The following is a 22236-nucleotide window of genomic DNA, read 5'->3' on the forward strand; positions in this document are numbered from 1 at the left end:
GTTTTAGCCTCGACGAGGAAAGGAAGTAATGACTATATTTTGGCAACATCCACGTTGGTGTGGAGGAGTCGTTATGACTGTTGCGTAGATTAAAAACTCTCAAGTTTGCTTTGCGTTGCATAGTTGATCCACATATGGCCACTGGAACACTCCGGATCCTGGGAGGCTGACGGTGACTGTGAGAATATTCGTGTGTTGAGCATATGTAGTGTTGGTATGGCAGGGCTGGCCCCGGCGGTAGCTATCTCCGTATGAACAGTGGGAATAGTGGTGGTGTGGCAGTGAGGGACGGTGTGTTGGGTGGTGCGGACGTACATGTAGCAGGCTGGGTCACCATAGGCAGTTATCCTTGGTCATTATCCATCATACATTGTTGTATTGCACCTTAGTGGTTGAACCGCTCAAAGTGAACGGTGGTTGAATGGAGAGATACATGCCAGTGCTGGTGTGGCTCTGCCGTAGTGTGAAGGGCGTGTGACTACTGACACTGCTGGCAGATGCTCTACCCTCGTGTCCACACGGGTCAAGATATGCTTGTGTTCGTAGCCATCTCGTAACGACGAATTTAAGTGCGACGGTCGTATATCATTTGTTAGATTACTTACCGAGGGGTTATTGCTGATTAGATGACCTGCTCGATTCGTAAAGTGCACACAATAAAGTGAAAAATTGTTGTAACTATGATGATCATCGCGTACATTAATGTTTTTCGGAGTTTGATTTCAAGTATGATGTTTATTTGTAGAACGCAATGTGCAGGCTTTCAGTCCGAAAATTTAAGAAGGCTGTAACCAGAGTGTCAGAGGTTACAAATATGCCTATTGCAGGTAGGAAGTTGCAGATGTGAGCTAAGCTGCATGTATTCCTGACTGTGCTTGATCAGGTTTCCCGAATTTCGTGGAGTTTCATGTTTGGCTTCTGTATAAATCAAGTGTCCTTTCATACAGTACATATTATGGTAATTTCTGTAGTCCCCATGTTGACTGCAGTTGAGATTGTTTCTCTCAGTGTTTCTAATCTTGGGGCCTCACAGTGTTATATGTGTTGGTACTTGTCTTATGTTAGTAATTATCAGCGTATCTTTTTTTTTTTTTCTTCGTGGTCCGTATTTTCCTGATTCTCTGTTTTCATTGGAGCAAACACGTTTGGCTCTGTGTTTATTGTACGTGGTTGAATATGGCATTGCTCTTCAGTAGCCCATATCGTTGTAGATACTTCCCTGTGATCAATATGTTGGAAATTTCGAGTGTTGCTTGGTAATTTTGGAAGACTTAATGACCGTAGCCGTTGACGTGGATGATGATTTTACGTAATCGTACATATATTGGCGATACACAGTGGTTCATATATGTTGTTCCTTTTGTTCATTGAGCTTCTCAGTGATGTGTACCGTAGTAATTCACACCGTTTTATATATTGGAATTTCCTTTGAACATGATACTTCGTAGAGGTCCGTTCTGTGATAATTCACTGCGGTTCTGTTGCTGGCGCTACCTTGCATCGCGGAAAACTGCGAACACTATATATATATATATATATATATATATATATATATATATATATATATATATATATATATGCTAATTACACGACTAATTCCACGAATATTAAGGTTTTGACCAAAGATTCTTATTCAGCACACGTAAAAACATCTATGGTGAAAATTTTAGGAAAATCTATTTTTCCAAAAATATCAAGAAAAATCCTTGATAATATTTTGCTCAGATTTTCAACTTCTTCAGATTTTAATGAAAGTTTGGGAATATGTCATATTCTATATGGTGATTAAGGATATCGAGTCAAAATATTGCATTTCATAAAATTAAGCGCTTAATTACATACTTAACGTTAATTATAATTATATTAATATGCTAATTACACGACTAATTCCACGAATTTTAAAGTTTTGACCACAGATTCTTATTCAGCACACGGAAAAACATCTATGGTGAAAATTTTAGGAAAATCTATTTTTTCAAAAATATCAAGAAAAATCCAAGGCCATAGCCTTGGATAATATTTTGCTCAGATTTTCATCTATGGTGAAAATTGTAGGAAAATCTATTTTTCAAAAATATCAAGAAAAATCCAATAATATTTTGCTCAGATTTTCAACTTCTTCAAATTTTAATGAAAATTTGGTAATGTCATATTCTATATGGTGATTAAGGATATCGAGTCAAAATATTGCATTTCATAAAATTAAGCGCTTAATTACATACTTAACAATTATAATTATATTATGCTAATTACACGACTAATTCCACGCATTTTAAGGTTTTGACCACAGATTCTTATTCAGCACACGTAAAAACATCTATGGTGAAAATTTTAGGAAAATCTATTTTTTCAAAAATATCAAGAAAAATCCTTGGATATATTTTGCTCAGATTTTCAACTTCTTCAGATTTTAATAAAAATTTGGGAATATGTCATATTCTATATGGTGATTAAGGATATCGAGTCAAAAAATTGCATTTCATAAAATTAAGCCCTTAATTACATAACATTAATTATAATTATATTAATATGCTAATTACACGACTAATTCCACGAATTTTAAGGTTTTGACCACAGATTCTTATTCAGCTCACGTAAAAACATCTATGGTGAAAATTTACAACTTCAGATTTTAATGAAAATTTGGGAATATGTCATATTCTATATGGTGATTAAGAATATCGAGTCAAAATATTGCATTTCATAAAATTAAGCGCTAAATTACATACTTAACAATTATAATTATATTGATACGCTAATTACACGACTAATTCCACGAATTTTAAGGTTTTGACCACAGATTCTTATTCAGCACACGTAAAAACATCTATGGTGAAAATTTTTAGGAAAATCTATTTTTTCAAAAAATCAAGAAAAATCCAAGGATAATATTTTGCTCGGATTTTCAACTTCTTCAGATTTTAATGAAAATTTGGGAATATGTCATATTCTATATGGTGATTAAGGATATCGAGTCAAAATATTGCATTTCATAAAATTAAGCGCTTAATTACATACTTAACATTAATTATAATTATATTAATATGCTAATTACACGACTAATTCCACGAATTTTAAGGTTTTGACCACAGATTCTTATTCAGCACACGTAAAAACATCTATGGTGAAAATTTTAGGAGAATCTATTTTTTCAAAAATATCAAGAAAAATCCAAGGCCTACCAATTGGTAAATATTTTGCTCAGATTTTCAACTTCTTCAGTTTTAATGAAAATTTGGGAATATGTCATATTCTTTATCTGACCCATAGATACACTGAATATCCTTACCAACCAATCAACAACACAGTCACACCCTTTCTTAATATATTCTACTGGAATATCATCCAAACCCGCCGCCTTGCCGGATTCATCTTCCGCAAAGCTTTCGTTACCTCTTCTCTCTTAAACAAACCATTCTCCCTGACCCTCTCATTTTCCACAACACCCAAACCAAAAAACCCAACGTAGATCTGCCACTCTATCATCAATACATATACTGGCTTCCAAGCTACGTCTCTTCCTTATATATCAACTGACTTATATTTCTCTGCACTGGGGAACTTATGGTGTTTCATATCCTCGTGGATTAGATAATTATAATTAATGTTAAGTATGTAATTAAGCGCTTAATTTTATGAAATACAATATTTTGACTCGATATCCTTAATCACCATATAGAATATGACATATTCCCAAATTTTCATTAAAATCTGAAGTTGAAAATCTGAGCAAAATATTATCCTTGGATTTTTCTTGATATTTTTGAAAAATAGATTTTCCTAAAATTTTCATCATAGATGTTTTTACGTGTGCTGAATAAGAATCTGTGGTCAAAACCTTAAAATTCGTGGAATTAGTCGTGTAATTAGCATATTAATATAATTAAAATTAATGTTAAGTATGTAATTAAGCGCTTAATTTTATGAAATGCAATATTTTGACTAGATATCCTTAATCACCATATAGAATATGACATATTCCCAAATTTTCATTAAAATTTGAAGAAGTTGAAAATCTGAGCAAAAATAGATTTTCCTAAAATTTTCACCATAGATGTTTGTACGTGTGCTGAATAAGAATCTGTGGTCAAAACCTTAAAATTCGTGGAATTAATCGTGTAATTAGCATATTAATAATTACAATTAACGTTAAGTATGTAAGTAAGCGCTTAATTTTATGAAATGCAATATTTTGACTCCATATCCTTAATCACCATATAGAATATGACATATTCCCAAATTTTCATTAAAATCTGAAGAAGTTGAAAATCTGAGCAAAATATTATTAGATTTCTCTTGATATTTTTGAAAAAATAGATTTTCCTACAATTTTCACCATAGATGTTTTTACGTGTGCTGAATAAGAATCTGTGGTCAAAACCTTAAAATTTCGTGGAATTAGTCATGTAATTAACATAATATAATCATAATTAACGTTAGATATGTAATTAAGCGCTTAATTTTATGAAATGCAATATTTTGACTCGATATCCTTAATCACCATATAGAATATGACATATTCCCAAATTTTCATTAAAATCTGAAGAAGTTGAAAATCTGAACAAATATTATCCAAGGCCTTGGATTTTTCTTGATATTTTTCAAAAAATAGATTTTCCTAAAATTTTCACCATAGATGTTTTTACGTGTGCTGAATAAGAATCTGTGGTCAAAACCTTAAAATTCGTGGAATTAGTCGTGTAATTAGCATATTAATATAATTAATGTTAAGTATGTAATTAAGCGCTTAATTTTATGAAATGCAATATTTTACATCGATATCTTTAATCACCATATAGAATATGACATTCCCAAATTTTCATTAAAATCTGAAGAAGTTGAAAATCGGAGCAAAATATTATCCAAGGCTATATATAGCCTTGGATTTTTCTTGATATTTTTGAAAAAGTAGATTTTCCTAAAATTTTCACCATAGATGTTTTTACGTGTGCTGAATAAGAATTTGTGGTCAAAACCTTAAAATTCGTGGAATTAGTCGTGTAATTCGCATATTGATATAATTATAATTAATGTTAAGTATGTAATTAAACGCTTAATTTTATAAAATGCAATATTTTGACTAGATATCCTTAATCACCATATAGAGTATGACATATTCCCAAATTTTCATTAAAATCTGAAGAAGTTGAAAATCTGAGCAAAATATTATCCAGGGCAAAATTGGATTTTTCTTGATAGTTTTGAAAAAATAGATTTACCTAAAATTTTCACCATTGATGTTTTTACGTGTGCTGAATAAGAATCTGTGGTCCAAACCTTAAAATGCGTGGAATTAGTCGTGTAATTAGCATATTAATATCATTATAATTAATGTTAAGTATGTAATTAAGCGCTTAATTTTATGAAATGCAATATTTTGACTCGATATCCTTAATCACCATATAGAATATAACATATTACCAAATTTTCATTAAAATCTGAAGAAGTTGAAAATCTGATATTTTTGAAATAATAGATTTTCCTAAAATTTTCACCATATATGTTTTTACGTGTGCTGAATAAGAATCTCTGGTCAAAACCTTAAAATTCGTGGAATTAGTCGTGTCATTAGCATATTAATATAATTATAATTAATATTAAGTATGTAATTAAGCGCTTAATTTTATGAAATGCAATATTTTGACTCGATATCCTTAATCACCATATAGAATATGACATATTCCCAAATTTTCATTAAAATCTGAAGAAGTTGAAAATCTGATATTTTGATATTTTTGAAAAAATAGATTTTCCTGAAATTTTCACCATAGATGTTTTTACGTGTGCTGAATAAGAATATGTGGTCAAAACCTTAAAATTCGTGGAATTAGTCGTGTAATTAGCATATTAAGATTTTAACGTTAAGTATGTAATTAAGCGCTTAATTTTATGAAATGCAATATTTTGACTTGATATCCTTAATCACCATATAGAATATGACATATTACCAAATTTTCATTAAATCTTAAGAAGTTGAAAATATGAGCAAAATATTATCCTAGGCTATAGAATTTGGATTTTTCTTGATATTTTTGAAAAAATAGATTTTTCTAAAATTTTCATCATAGATGTTTTTACGTGTGCTGAATAAGAATCTGTGGTCAAAACCTTGAAATTCGTGGAATTAGTCGTGTAATTAGCATATTAATATAATCATAATGTTAAGTATGTAGTTAAGCGCTTAATTTTATGAAATGCAATATTTTGACTCGATATCCTTAATCACCATATAGAATATGACATATTCCCAAATTTTCATTAAAATCTGAAGAAATTGAAAATCTGAACAAAATATTAACCAAGGCCTTGGATTTTTCTTGATATTTTTGAAAAAATAGATTTTCCTAAAATTTTCACCATAGATGTTTTTACGTGTGCTGAATAAGAATCTGTGGTCAAAACCTTAAAATTCGTGGAATTAGTCATGTAATTAGCATATTAGTGTAATTATAATTAATGTTAAGTATGTTATTAAGCGCTTAATTTTATGAAATACAATATTTTGACTCGATATCCTTAATCACCATATAGAATATAACATATTACCAAATTGTCATTAAAATCTGAAGGAGTTGAAAATCTGAGCAAAATATCCAAGGCTTTGGATTTTTCTTGATATTTTTGAAGAAATAGATTTTCCTAAAATTTTCATCTTAGATGTTTTTACGTGTGCTGAATAAGAATCTGTGGTCAAAACCTTAAAATTCGTGGAATTAGTCGTGTAATTAGCATATTAATATAATTATAATTAATGTTTAGTATGTTATTAAGCGCTCAATTTTATGAAATGCAATATTTTGACTCGATATCCTTAATCTACATGTAGAATACGACATATTCCCAAATTTTCATTAAAATGTGAGCAAAATATTATCCAAGACTATAGCCTTGGATTTTTCTTGATATTTTTAAAAAAATAGATTCTCCTAAAATTTTCACCATAGATGTTTTTACGTGTGCTGAATAAGAATCTGTGGTCAAAACCTTAAAATTCGTGGAATTAGTCGTAATTAGCATATTAATATAATTATAATTAATATTAAGTATGTAATTAAGCGCTTAATTTTATGAAATGCAATATTTTGACTCGATATCCTTAATCACTGTATAGAATATAACATATTACGAAATTTTCATTAAAATCTGAAGAACTTGAAAATCTGAGCAAAATATTATGCAAGGCTTTGAATTTTTCTTGATATTTTTGAAAAAATAGATATTCCTAAAATTTTCACCATAGATGTTTATACGTGTGCTGAATAAGAATCTGTGGTCAAAACCTTAAAATTCGTGGAATTAATCGTGTAATTAGCATATTGATATAATTGTAATTAATGTTAAGTATGTAATTAAGCGCTTAATTTTATGAAATGCAATATTTTGACTCCATATCCTTCATCACCATATAGAATATGACATATTCCCCAATTTTCATTAAAATCTGAAGAAGTTGAAGATCTGAGCAAAATATCCCAGGCAATAGCCTTGGATTTTTCTTGATATTTTTGAAAAAATAGATTTTCGAAAAATTTTCACCATATATGTTTTTACGTGTGCTGAATAAGAATCTGTGGTCAAAACCTTAAAATTCGTGGAATTAGTCGTGTAATTAGCATATTAATATAATTATAATTAATGTTAAGTATGTAATTAAGCGCTTAATTTTATGAAATGCAATATTTTGACTCGATATCCTTAATCACCATATAGAATATGACATATTCCCAAATTTTCATTAAAATCTGAAGAAGTTGAAAATCTGAGCAAAATATGGAAGGCCTTGGATTTTTCTTGATATTTTTGAAAAAATAGATTTTCCTAAAATTTTCACCATAGATGTTTTTACGTGTGCTGAATAAGAATCTGTGGTCAAAACCTTAAAATTCGTGGAATTAGTCGTGTAATTAGCATATTAATATAATTATAATTAATGTTAAGTATGTAATTAAGCGCTTAATTTTATGAAATGCAATATTTTGACTCGATATCCTTAATCACCATATAGAATATGACATATTCCCCAATTTTCATTAAAATCTGAAGAAGTTGAAAATCTGAGCAAAATATTATCCAAGGCCTTGGATTTCTCTTGATATTTTTGAAAAAATAGATTTTCGTAAAATTTTCACCATAGATGTTTTTACGTGTACTGAATAAGAATCTGTGCTCAAAACCTTAAAATTCGTGGAATTAGTCGTGTAATTAGCATATTAATATAATTATAATTAATGTTAAGTATGTAATTAAGCGCCTAATTTTATAAAATGCAATATTTTGACTCGATATCCTTAATCACCATATAGAATATGACATTCCCAAATTTTTATTTAAATCTGAAGAACTTGAAAATCTGAGCAAAATATTATCCAAGCCTAGGATTTTTCTTGATATTTTTGGAAAAAATAGATTCTCCTAAAATTTTCACCATAGATGTTTTTACATATACTGAATAAGAATCTGTGGTCAAAACCTTAAAATTCGTGGAATTAGTCGTGTAATTAGCATATTAATGTAATCATAATTAATGTTAAGTATGTAATTAAGCGCTTAATTTTATGAAATGCAATATTTTGACTCGATATCCTTAATCACCATATAGAATATGACTTATTCCCAAATTTTCATTAAAATCTGAAGAAGTTGAAAATCTGAACAAAATATTATCCAAGGCCTTGTATTTTTCTTGATATTTTTGAAAAAATAGATATTCCTAATATTTTCACCATAGATGTTTTTACGTGTGCTGAATAAGAATCTATGGTCAAAACCTTAAAATTCGTGGAATTAGTCGTGTAATTAGCGTATTGATATAATTATAATTAATGTTAAGTATATAATTAAGCGCTTAATTTTATGAAATGCAATATTTTGACTCGATATCCTTAATCACCATATAGAATATGACATATTCCCAAATTTTCATTAAAATCTGAAGAAGTTGAAAATCTGAACAAAATATTATCAAAGGCCTTGGATTTTTCTTGATATTTTTGAAAAAATAGATATTCCTAATATTTTCACCATAGATGTTTTTACGTGTGCTGAATAAGAATCTGTGGTCAAAACCTTAAAATTCGTGGAATTAGTCGTGTAATTAGCGTATTGATATAATTATAATTAATGTTAAGTATGTAATTAAGCGCTTAATTTTATGAAATGCAATATTTTGACTCGATATCCTTAATCACCATATAGAATATGACATATTCCCAAATTTTTATTAAAATCTGAAGAAGTTGAAAATCTGAGCAAAATATTATCCAAGCCTTGGATTTTTCTTGATATTTTTTAAAAATTAGATTTTCCTAAAATTCTCACCATAGATGTTTTTACGTGTGCTGAATAAGAATCTGTGGTCAAAATCTTAAAATTCGTGGAATTAGTCGTGTAATTAGCATATTAATATGATTATAATTAATGTTAAGTATGTAATTAAGCACTTAATTTTTATGAAATGCAATATTTTGACTCGATATCCTTAATCACCATATAGAATGTGACATATTCCCCAATTTTCATTAAAATCTGAAGAAGTTGAAAATCTGAGCAAAATATTATCCAAGGCTATAGCCTTGGATTTTTCTTGATATTTTTGAAAAAATAGATTTTCCTAAAATTTTCACCATAGATGTTTTTACGTGTGCTGAATAAGAATCTGTGGTCAAAACCTTAAAATTCGTGGAATTAGTCGTGTAATTAGCATATTAATATAATTATGATTAATGTTAAGTATGTAATTAAGCGCCTAATTTTATAAAATTAAATGTTTTGACTCGATATCCTTAATCACCATATAGAATATGACATATTCCCAAATTTTTATTTAAATCTGAAGAAGAAAATCTGAGCAAAATATCCAAGGCCTTGGATTTTTCTTGATATTTTTGAAAAAAATAGATATTCCTAAAATTTTCACCATAGATGTTTTTACGTGTGCCGAATAAGAATCTGTGGTCAAAACCTTAAAATTCGTGGAATTAGTCGTGTAATTAGCATAATATAATAATTAATGTTAAGTATGTAATTAAGCGCTTAATTTTATGAAATGCAATATTTTGACTCGATATCCTTAATCACCATATAGAATATGACATATTCCCAAATTTTTATTAAAATCTGAAGAAGTTGAAAATCTGAGCAAAATATTATCCAAGGATTTTTCTTGATATTTTTGAAAAAATAGATTTTCCTAAAATTTTTCTTGATATTTTTGAAAAAATAGATTTTCCTAAAATTTTCACCATAGATGTTTTTACGTGTGCTGAATAAGAATCTGTGGTCAAAACCTTAAAATTCGTGGAATTAGTCGTGTGATTAGCATATTAATATAATTATAATTAATGTTAAGGATGTAATTAAGCGTTTAATTTTATGAAATGCAATATTTTGACTCGATATCCTTAATCACCATATAGAATACGACATATTCCCAAATTTTCATTAAAATCTGAAGAAGTTGAAAATCTGAGCAAAATATTATCCAAGGCTATAGCCTTGGAATTATCTTGATATTTTTAAAAAATAGATTTTCCTAAAATTTTCACCATAGATGTTTTTACGTGTGCTGAATAAGAATCTGTGGTCAAAACCTTAAAATTCGTGGAATTAGTCGTGTAATTAGCATATTAATATAATTATAATTAATGTTAAGTATGTAATTAAGCGCTTAATTTTATGAAATGCAATATTTTGACTCGATATCCTTAATCACCATATAGAATATGACATATTCCCCAATTTTCATTAAAATCTGAAGAAGTTGAAAATCTGAGCAAAATATTATCCAAGGCTATAGCCTTGGATTTTTCTTGATATTTTTGAAAAAATAGATTTTCCTAAAATTCTCACCATAGATGTTTTTACGTGTGCTGAATAAGAATCTGTGCTCAAAACCTTAAAATTCGTGGAATTAGTCGTGTAATTAGCATATTAATATAATTATAATTAATGTTAAGTATGTAATTAAGCGCTTAATTTTATGAAATGCAATATTTTGACTCCATATCCTTAATCACCATATAAAATATGACATATTCCCCAATTTTCATTAAAATCTGAAGAAGTTGAAAATATGAGCAAAATATCCAAGGCTATAGCCTTGGATTTTTCTTGATATTTTTGAAAAAATAGATTTTCGTAAAATTTTCACCATAGATGTTTTTACGTGTGCTGAATAAGAATCTGTGCTCAAAACCTTAAAATTCGTGGAATTAGTGTAATTAGCATATTAATATAATTATAATTAATGTTAAGTATGTAATTAAGCGCCTAATTTTATAAAATGCAATATTTTGATTCGATATCCTTAATCACCATATAGAATATGACATATTCCCAAATTTTTATTTATATCTGAAGAAGTTGAAAATCTGAACAAAATATTATCCAAGGCTATAGCCTGGGATTTTTCTTGATATTTTTTAAAAAATAGATTTTCCTAAAATTTTCACCATAGATGTTTTTACGTATACTGAATAAGAATCTGTGGTCAGAACCTTAAAATTCGTGGAATTAGTTGTGTAATTAGCATATTAATATAATTATAATTGTTAAGTATGTAATTAAGCGCTTAATTTTATGAAATGGAATATTTTGACTCGATATCCTTAATCACCATATAGAATATGACATTCTCAAATTTTCATTAAAATCTGAAGAAGTTGAAAATCTGAACAAAATATTATCCAAGGCCTTGGATTTTTCTAGATATTTTTGAAAAAATAGATTTTCCTAAAATTCTCACCATAGATGTTTTTACGTGTGCTGAATAAGAATCTGTGGTCAAAACCTTAAAATTCGTGGAATTAGTCGTGTAATTAGCATATTAATATAATTATAATTAATTTTAAGTATGTAATTAAGCGCTTAATTTTATGAAATGCAATATTTTGACTCGATATCCTTAATCACCATATAGAATACGACATATTCCCAAATTTTCATTAAAATCTAAAGATGTTGAAAATCTCAGCATAATATTATCCATAATATTATGGATTTTTCTTGATATTTTTAAAAAAATAGATTTTCGTAAAATGTTCACCATAGAAGTTTTTACGTGTGGTGAATAAAAATATGTGGTCAAAACCTTAAAATTCGTGGAATTAGTCGTGTAATTAGCATATTAATATAATTATAATTAATGTTAAGTATGTAATTAACCGCTTAATTTTATGAAATGCAATATTTTGACTCGATATCCTTAACCACCATATAGAATATAACATATTACGAAATTTTCATTAAAATCTGAAAAAATTGAAAACATGAGCAAAATATGGAAGGCCTTGGATTTTTCTTGATTTTTTTGAAAAAATAGATTTTCCTAAAATTTTCACCATAGATGTTTTTACGTGTGCTGAATAAGAATCTGTGGTCAAAACCTTAAAATTCGTGGAATTAGTCGTGTAAGTAGCATATTAGTATAATTATAATTAATGTTAAGTATGTAATTAAGCGCTTAATTTTATGAAATGCAATATTTTGACTCCATATCCTTAATCACCATATAGAATATGACATATTCCCCAATTTTCATTAAAATCTGAAGTTGAAAATCTGAGCAAAATATTATCCAAGGCCTTGGATTTTTCTTGATATTTTTGAAAAAATAGATTTTCCTAAAATTTTCACCATAGATGTTTTTACGTGTGCTGAATAAGAATCTGTGCTCAAAACCTTAAAATTCGTGGAATTAGTCGTGTAATTAGCATATTAATATAATTATAATTAATGTTAAGTATGTAATTAAGCGCCTAATTTTATGAAATGCAATATTTTGACTCGATATCCTTAATCACCATATAGAATATGACATATTCCCAAATTTTTATTTAAATCTGAAGAAGTTGAAAATCTGAGCAAAATATTATCCAAGCCTTGGATTTTTCTTGATATTTTTGAAAAAATAGATTTTCCTAAAATTTTCACCATAGATGTTTTTACGTATACTGAATAAGAATCTGTGGTCAAAACCTTAAAATTCGTGGAATTAGTCGTGTAATTAGCATATTAATATAATCATAATTAATGTTAAGTATGTAATTAAGCGCTTAATTTTATGAAATGCAATATTTTGACTCGATATCCTTAATCACCATATAGAATATGACATATTCCCAAATTTTCATTAAAATCTGAAGAAGTTGAAAATCTGAGCAAAATATTATCCAAGGCCTTGGATTTTTCTTGATATTTTTGAAAAAATAGATTTTCCTAAAATTTTCACCATAGATGTTTTTACGTGTGCTGAATAAGAATCTGTGGTCAAAACCTTAAAATTCGTGGAATTAGTCGTGTAATTAGCATATTAATATAATTATAATTAATGTTAAGTATGTAATTAAGCGCTTAATTTTATGAAATGCAATATTTTGACTCGATATCCTTAATCACCATATAGAATATGACATATTCCCAAATTTTCATTAAAATCTGAAGAAGTTGAAAATCTGAACAAAATATTATCCAAGGCCTTGGATTTTTCTTGATATTTTTGAAAAAATAGATATTCCTAAAATTTTCACCATAGATGTTTTTACGTGTGCTGAATAAGAATCTGTGGTCAAAACCTTAAAATTCGTGGAATTAGTCGTGTAATTAGCATATTAATATAATTATAATTAATGTTAAGTATGTAATTAAGCGCTTAATTTTATGAAATGCAATATTTTGACTCGATATCCTTAATCACCATATAGAATATGACATATTCCCAAATTTTCATTAAAATCTGAAGAAGTTGAAAATCTGAGCAAAATATTATCCAAGCCTTGGATTTTTCTTGATATTTTTGAAAAAATAGATTTTCCTAAAATTTTCACCATAGATGTTTTTACGTGTGCTGAATAAGAATCTGTGGTCAAAACCTTAAAATTCGTGGAATTAGTCGTGTAATTAGCATATTAATATAATTATAATTAATGTTAAGTATGTAATTAAGCGCTTAATTTTATGAAATGCAATATTTTGACTCGATATCCTTAATCACCATATAGAATATGACATATTCCCAAATTTTCATTAAAATCTGAAGAAGTTGAAAATCTGAGCAAAATATTAGCCTTGGATTTTTCTTGATATTTTTGAAAAAATAGATTTTCCTAAAATTTTCACCATAGATGTTTTTACGTGTGCTGAATAAGAATCTGTGGTCAAAACCTTAAAATTCGTGGAATTAGTCGTGTAATTAGCATATTAATATAATTATAATTAATGTTAAGTATGTAATTAAGCGCTTAATTTTATGAAATGCAATATTTTGACTCGATATCCTTAATCACCATATAGAATATGACATATTCCCAAATTTTCATTAAAATCTGAAGAAGTTGAAAATCTGAGCAAAATATTATCCAAGGCCTTGGATTTTTCTTGATATTTTTGAAAAAATAGATTTTCCTAAAATTTTCACCATAGATGTTTTTACGTGTGCTGAATAAGAATCTGTGGTCAAAACCTTAAAATTCGTGGAATTAGTCGTGTAATTAGCATATTAATATAATTATAATTAATGTTAAGTATGTAATTAAGCGCTTAATTTTATGAAATGCAATATTTTGACTCGATATCCTTAATCACCATATAGAATATGACATATTCCCAAATTTTCATTAAAATCTGAAGAAGTTGAAAATCTGAGCAAAATATTATCCAAGGCTATAGCCTTGGATTTTTCTTGATATTTTTGAAAAAATAGATTTTCCTAAAATTTTCACCATAGATGTTTTTACGTGTGCTGAATAAGAATCTGTGGTCAAAACCTTAAAATTCGTGGAATTAGTCGTGTAATTAGCATATTAATATAATTATAATTAATGTTAAGTATGTAATTAAGCGCTTAATTTTATGAAATGCAATATTTTGACTCGATATCCTTAATCACCATATAGAATACGACATATTCCCAAATTTTCATTAAAATCTGAAGAAGTTGAAAATCTGAGCAAAATATTATCCAAGGCTATATATAGCCTTGGATTTTTCTTGATATTTTTGAAAAAATAGATTTTCCTAAAATTTTCACCATAGATGTTTTTACGTGTGCTGAATAAGAATCTGTGGTCAAAACCTTAAAATTCGTGGAATTAGTCGTGTAATTAGCATATTAATATAATTATAATTAATGTTAAGTATGTAATTAAGCGCTTAATTTTATGAAATGCAATATTTTGACTCGATATCCTTAATCACCATATAGAATATGACATATTCCCAAATTTTCATTAAAATCTGAAGAAGTTGAAAATCTGAGCAAAATATTATCCAAGGCTATAGCCTTGGATTTTTCTTGATATTTTTGAAAAAATAGATTTTCCTAAAATTTTCACCATAGATGTTTTTACGTGTGCTGAATAAGAATCTGTGGTCAAAACCTTAAAATTCGTGGAATTAGTCGTGTAATTAGCATATTAATATAATTATAATTAATGTTAAGTATGTAATTAAGCGCTTAATTTTATGAAATGCAATATTTTGACTCGATATCCTTAATCACCATATAGAATATGACATATTCCCAAATTTTCATTAAAATCTGAAGAAGTTGAAAATCTGAGCAAAATATTATCCAAGGCCTTGGATTTTTCTTGATATTTTTGAAAAAATAGATTTTCCTAAAATTTTCACCATAGATGTTTTTACGTGTGCTGAATAAGAATCTGTGGTCAAAACCTTAAAATTCGTGGAATTAGTCGTGTAATTAGCATATTAATATAATTATAATTAATGTTAAGTATGTAATTAAGCGCTTAATTTTATGAAATGCAATATTTTGACTCGATATCCTTAATCACCATATAGAATATGACATATTCCCAAATTTTCATTAAAATCTGAAGAAGTTGAAAATCTGAGCAAAATATTATCCAAGGCCTTGGATTTTTCTTGATATTTTTGAAAAAATAGATTTTCCTAAAATTTTCACCATAGATGTTTTTACGTGTGCTGAATAAGAATCTGTGGTCAAAACCTTAAAATTCGTGGAATTAGTCGTGTAATTAGCATATTAATATAATTATAATTAATGTTAAGTATGTAATTAAGCGCTTAATTTTATGAAATGCAATATTTTGACTCGATATCCTTAATCACCATATAGAATATGACATATTCCCAAATTTTCATTAAAATCTGAAGAAGTTGAAAATCTGAGCAAAATATTATCCAAGGCTATATATATACTTGGATTTTTCTTGATATTTTTGAAAAAATAGATTTTCCTAAAATTTTCACCATAGATGTTTTTACGTGTGCTGAATAAGAATCTGTGGTCAAAACCTTAAAATTCGTGGAATTAGTCGTGTAATTAGCATATTAATATAATTATAATTAATGTTAAGTATGTAATTAAGCGCTTAATTTTATGAAATGCAATATTTTGACTCGATATCCTTAATCACCATATAGAATATGACATATTCCCAAATTTTATTAAAATCTGAAGAAGTTGAAAATATGAGCAAAATATTATCCAAAATATTAAGCCTTGGATTTTTCTTGATATTTTTGAAAAAATAGATTTTCCTAAAATTTTCACCATAGATGTTTTTACGTGTGCTGAATAAGAATCTGTGGTCAAAATCTTAAAATTCGTGGAATTAGTCGTGTAATTAGTATATTAATATAATTATAATTAATGTTATGTATGTAATTAAGCACTTAATTTTTATGAAATGCAATATTTTGACTCGATATCCTTAATCACCATATAGAATATGACATATTCCCAAATTTTCATTAAAATCTGAAGAAGTTGAAAATCTGAGCAAAATATTATCCAAAGCTATACTATAACCTTGGATTTTTCTTGATATTTTTGAAAAAATAGATTCTCCTAAAATTTTCACCATAGATGTTTTTACGCGTGCTGAATAAGAATCTGTGGTCAAAACCTTAAAATGCTTGGAATTAGTCGTGTAATTAGCATATTAATATAATCATAATTAATGTTAAGTATGTAATTAAGCGCTTAATTTTATGAAATGCAATATTTTGACTCGATATCCTTAATCACCATATAGAATATGACATATTCCCAAATTTTCATTAAAATCTGAAGAAGTTGAAAATCTGAACAAAATATTATCTAAGGCCTTGGATTTTTCTTGATATTTTTGAAAAAATAGATATTCCTAAAATTTTCACCATAGATGTTTTTACGTGTGCCGAATAAGAATCTGTGGTCAAAACCTTAAAATTCGTGGAATTAGTCGTGTAATTAGCATATTAATATAATCATAATGTTAAGTATGTAATTAAGCGCTTAATTTTATGAAATGCAATATTTTGACTCGATATCCTTAATCACCATATAGAATATGACATATTCCCAAATTTTCATTAAAATCTGAAGAAGTTGAAAATCTGAAGAAAATATTATTCAAGGCCTTGGATTTTTCTTGATATTTTTGAAAAAATAGATTTTCCTAAAATTTTCACCATAGATGTTTTTACGTGTGCTGAATAAGAATCTGTGGTCAAAACCTTAAAATTCGTGGAATTAGTCGTGTAATTAGCATATTGATATAATTATAATTAATGTTAAGTATGTAATTAAGCGCTTAATTTTATGAAATGCAATATTTTGACTCGATATCCTTAATCACCATATAGAATATGACATATTCCCAAATTTTTATTAAAATCTGAAGAAGTTGAAAATCTGAGCAAAATATTATCCAAGCCTTGGATTTTTCTTGATATTTTTTAAAAATTAGATTTTCCTAAAATTTTCATGATAGATGTTTTTACGTGTGCTGAATAAGAATCTGTGGTCAAAATCTTAAAATTCGTGGAATTAGTCGTGTAATTAGCATATTAATATGATTATAATTAATATTAAGTATGTAATTAAGCACTTAATTTTTATGAAATGCAATATTTTGACTCGATATCCTTAATCACCATATAGAATGTGACATATTCCCCAATTTTCATTAAAATCTGAAGAAGTTGAAAATCTGAGCAAAATATTATGCAAGGCCTTGGATTTTTCTTGATATTTTTGAAAAAATAGATTTTCCTAAAATTTTCACCATAGATGTTTTTACGTGTGCTGAATAAGAATCTGTGGTCAGAACCTTAAAATTCGTGGAATTAATCGTGTAATTAGCATATTAATATAATTATAATTAATGTTAAGTATGTAATTAAGCGCTTAATTTTATGAAATGCAATATTTTGACTCCATATCCTTAATCACCATATAGAATATGACATATTCCCCAATTTTCATTAAAATCTGAAGAAGTTGAAAATCTGAGCAAAATATTATAAGGCCTTGGATTTTTCTTGATATTTTTGAAAAAATAGATTTTTTTCTAAAATTTTCACCATAGATGTTTTTACGTGTGCTGAATAAGAATCTGTGGTCAAAACCTTAAAATGCGTGGAATTAGTCGTGTAATTAGCATATTAATATAATTATAATTAATGTTAAGTATGTAATTAAGCGCTTAATTTATATATATATATATATATATATATATATATATATATATATATATATATTTTTTTTTTTTTTTTTTTTTTTTTCAAACTATTCGCCATTTCCCGCGTTAGCGAGGTAGCGTTAAGAACAGAGGACTGGGCCTTTTTTGGAATATCCTCACCTGGCCCTACTCTATTCCTTTTAGAAAATTAAAAAAAAAAAAACGAGAGGGGAGGATTTCCAGTCCCCCGCTCCCTCCCCTTTTAGTCGCCTTCTACGACACGCAGGGAATACGTGGGAAGTATTCTTAATCCCCTTTCCCCAGGGATAATATATATATATATATATATATATATATATATATATATATATATATATATATATATACATGGCTGTTTATGTGTATTTATATCTTGATATGTATATGTAAATGTTTGTGTATGAGCGTGTATGCATATATATGTGTGTATATATGAATGGATGGGTATTCGCCTGTTTCCTGTCGCTACCTCGCCAACGCTGGAATCAGCGGCAAAAAAAAAAAAAAAAAAAAAAAAAAAAAAAATATATATATATATATATATATATATATATATATATATATATATATATATATATATATATATAAAATACTTGATCGCCGTTTCCTGCGTCAGTGAGATTGCTCCAAGAAACAGACGAAGACCCATCCACGCATATACATACACGCTCATACACGTACACATACATACATATACTTATCAACATATACACATTCATACTCGCTTGCCTTTATCCATTCTCTGCGCCACCCCGCCCCACAGGAAATAGCATCGCTACCCCCTGCGTCAGCGAGGTAGTGCTAGAAAAACAGACAAAAAAAACCACATTCATTCACACTCAGTCTCTAGCTGTCATGTGTAATGCACCGAGACCACAGCTACCTATCCACATCCAGGCCCCACAGACCTTTCCATGGTGTGCCCCAGACGTTTCACATGCCCTGGTTCAGTTCATTGCCAGCACGTCGAAAATATATATATATATATATATATATATATATATATATATATATATATATATATATATATATATATATATATTTTTCCCTGGGGATAGGGGAGAAAGAATACTTCCCACGTATTCCCTGCGTGTCGTAGAAGGTGACTAAAAGGGAAGGGAGCGGGGGGGGCTGGAAATCCTTCCCTCTCGTTTTTTTTTAATTTTCCAAAAGAAGGGACAGAGAAGGGGGCCAGGTGAGGATATTCCCTCAAAGGTCCAGTCCTCTGTTCTTAACGCAACCTTGCTAATGCGGGAAATGGTGAATAGTATGAAAGAAAGAAATATATATATATATATATTGCAGGTGGTACGCGTGATCTAATAATTGCTGATAACCTCGAGAAAAATAAAACGTTAAGTTCCTAAGTGTACTTTTGTGTAATGATTACATTGATCTCCCCTGATGTAATCATTATATAGTTTCCAGAATATTTGCAAAATATAATTTACTACCTCTGTTTAAAGACTGTAATGTATTGTGAGGGAATAAGAAATGTATTTGAGTGAGAATGCATTCGAAGATTTCCTTTGTAGCATATATATACTTTGATGCTTACATTTTGAGATACTAGAAAGAACTGTGTGACGAAAATTCTTGCGTAAAGTGAACTTCAAGTAGTTGACGTTATGAGGCATTATTATACCCTGTCATTGACAAGGTTGAGGAACATCAACACGATGTAGATGAGATATCTTGAGAGATATCTTAGATATTCATATCGTCTGTTGTTTACACGTCTGTGCCGCACGTTAGTTGCGTTCCTCTAAACATGTATTTTCCAGTTTACTTCTTTCCCGTGCAGCCGGGACTGCTGTAATCTTTCGTCCTCTATATGATTGAAGGAAATACTGTGTTGTACGGCGATAATGAGTAGTGATTGATTGATATTCAGAATATTTAACCCCTGGATTCGTATATAAGGCGATTCGATTGTAACGAGAATTCGGTGCCTTGAGTCGTAAGCAGCGATCCTGCGGGCATAGTAGCTTTTCTGAGTGGATGCTTCAAGATTTTTACCTAACTCGCCTTTTAGAATAGCATTAGGAACCAACGCATTTCATTAAATCTTGAGTCAGCTGTACCTGTCGCATGAAACCTGTTCCAGTTTAATTAATGCCCGGTTGAAAAATATTCTTTACTTGTTCCACGCCATCTTCATTCCTCCATCATACCATTTATTCGGCGTCGTACTTATTGCTTCGTCTGCCCACCTTCCCGCTCATGTGTTCCGCTTTATTCTTTACATAATAAATAACTTATGAGTATAATGAATTATGAAGTAATGACATAGAACTCTGAATATTGTAAACAGAACGATTTAAAATATTGCAGTTTAGGCATTCAGTGGTTCAGGTACGCTCTACCCGAAATTTAATTTTTTGTGGGCTTGCCAAATTTTGATCTCGTCTGATTTGTGAAGGCAGAGGGGCACAGAAACACGGGCAATACTATAATGATTTGTTGTATAAGACAGAGGAGTATGAAAGAGCTTATTGTGGGCGCATGAAGAGCAGGTGTGAAGAGAGAGGGAGAGGTCCCACGGTGTTGGTGGTGGAGAAATGGCGTGATAATTATCACGGCGCTCCTGCAGGAGGGGATGAGTCACCAGAGAGACTTACAAAGAAGGTGGAGAATCAGGAATCCGCTGGAAGATTACTCCTATCTGTGAAGAAACCTCAGGGGCTCTTTGAGTCATTTATGATGACTGGAGACATCATCGAGACAAATTAGTGAAAGGATCGGCTGAAGATTTGCCACCCCTTCTCCCCCAATGTATCGATTAAGGCAAGGTTAGGTCTAGTGAGGTTATATTCATTTTGTAACCTTACCTAATGTATAAAAAAAAAGAAACATGGATGGGTGGGGGAGGGGGTGATGATTATTGTGAGGTTTTATGTCTGGCCAGGACCGCTTGACTGACTGAAGTGACGATTGCAGCAGAATTGATTTGCTTTGCGGCCTGGCCGGGCTACCCTATGGGTGGTCATGTTGGGAATGAAGGCGGTTACAGTAAATACTAATGGCCTCAGTTGGGAGTAATACAGGGTTTGAGGTCGGCCCCGTTATGGATGTGGCAGCTAAGCTTGTCGGCATTTCTCATGGGATCACGAATTTGTTGATGGCTTGGACTACCAGGCTAATGACCGCTATTCCTCAGAACGAGGTTGCATCAGTTAATGTGATAATTGCAGTGGTCAGGTGTGGCACAGTGACAGTGGTTTCATCACCCTCTGCAGGGAATTGTAGCATTGCTGATAAAAGGCAGTTAGTATTGTTACAGTTAATGTACTTCTGCCTGAATTTAAGGTTCCTAAATGCATTATTATAAAGATGAGGGGACGAAGTGTTACTGGGGAAACGGCGAAAAAGTATGAAAGATTATGTTCGGATTTATGATATAGAAAAGTAAAGTGAATGTTTTAGCTCTTGAAACAGAAGTCACGGTAGATGGGAGGAATGATTTGGGAATTTCGTAGGTGTAAATTAAGGGGTTAATGTGAGGGTGAGAGCTAAGGAAGGAGTAGCATTTCAACTCAAGAGGGAGTTTTGAGATTGTTTGAAAGCGTGTGAGTGTGGGTGAAAATGAAAGTGGATTACGAGAGTTGGGTGATTGAGTGCTTATGCATCTGACCATAAGAGAACAGATGAAGAGAGGCAAGTGTTTTGGGCGGAGCTAAGTGAATGTGTCAGCAGTTTTGAAGAGAGAAATTGAGTATCAGTGATGGGGATTTGAATATAAAAGTGGATTATGTGATAGTTGAAG

General features: G+C 29.5%; 1 protein-coding gene across 6 annotated transcripts in view; it reads left to right on the top strand.

Moving 5' to 3' along the window:
- Window positions 1–22236, top strand: part of LOC139767451 (protein ST7 homolog) — a 136314-nt gene that overhangs the window by 45915 nt on the left and 68163 nt on the right. Inside the window, exon 1 of one of the 6 annotated variants that reach the window (XM_071696846.1) lies at window positions 260–352. The exons of 3 other annotated variants lie outside the window; for them this stretch is intronic. Coding sequence is in view for 1 of the 3 variants with exons in the window: in XM_071696881.1 (XP_071552982.1) it covers window positions 21244–21262 (19 nt within the window). In the remaining 2 variants the exon portion in view is untranslated. Of the gene's footprint in view, window positions 1–259; window positions 353–20973; window positions 21263–22236 lie in introns of those variants that run through there. 2 more of the 6 variants (XM_071696874.1, XM_071696881.1) reach the window with 2 other exon arrangements.

This window comes from Panulirus ornatus, chromosome 4 (genome assembly GCF_036320965.1).
Source record: "Panulirus ornatus isolate Po-2019 chromosome 4, ASM3632096v1, whole genome shotgun sequence".
NCBI classification, from domain to species: domain Eukaryota; kingdom Metazoa; phylum Arthropoda; class Malacostraca; order Decapoda; family Palinuridae; genus Panulirus; species Panulirus ornatus.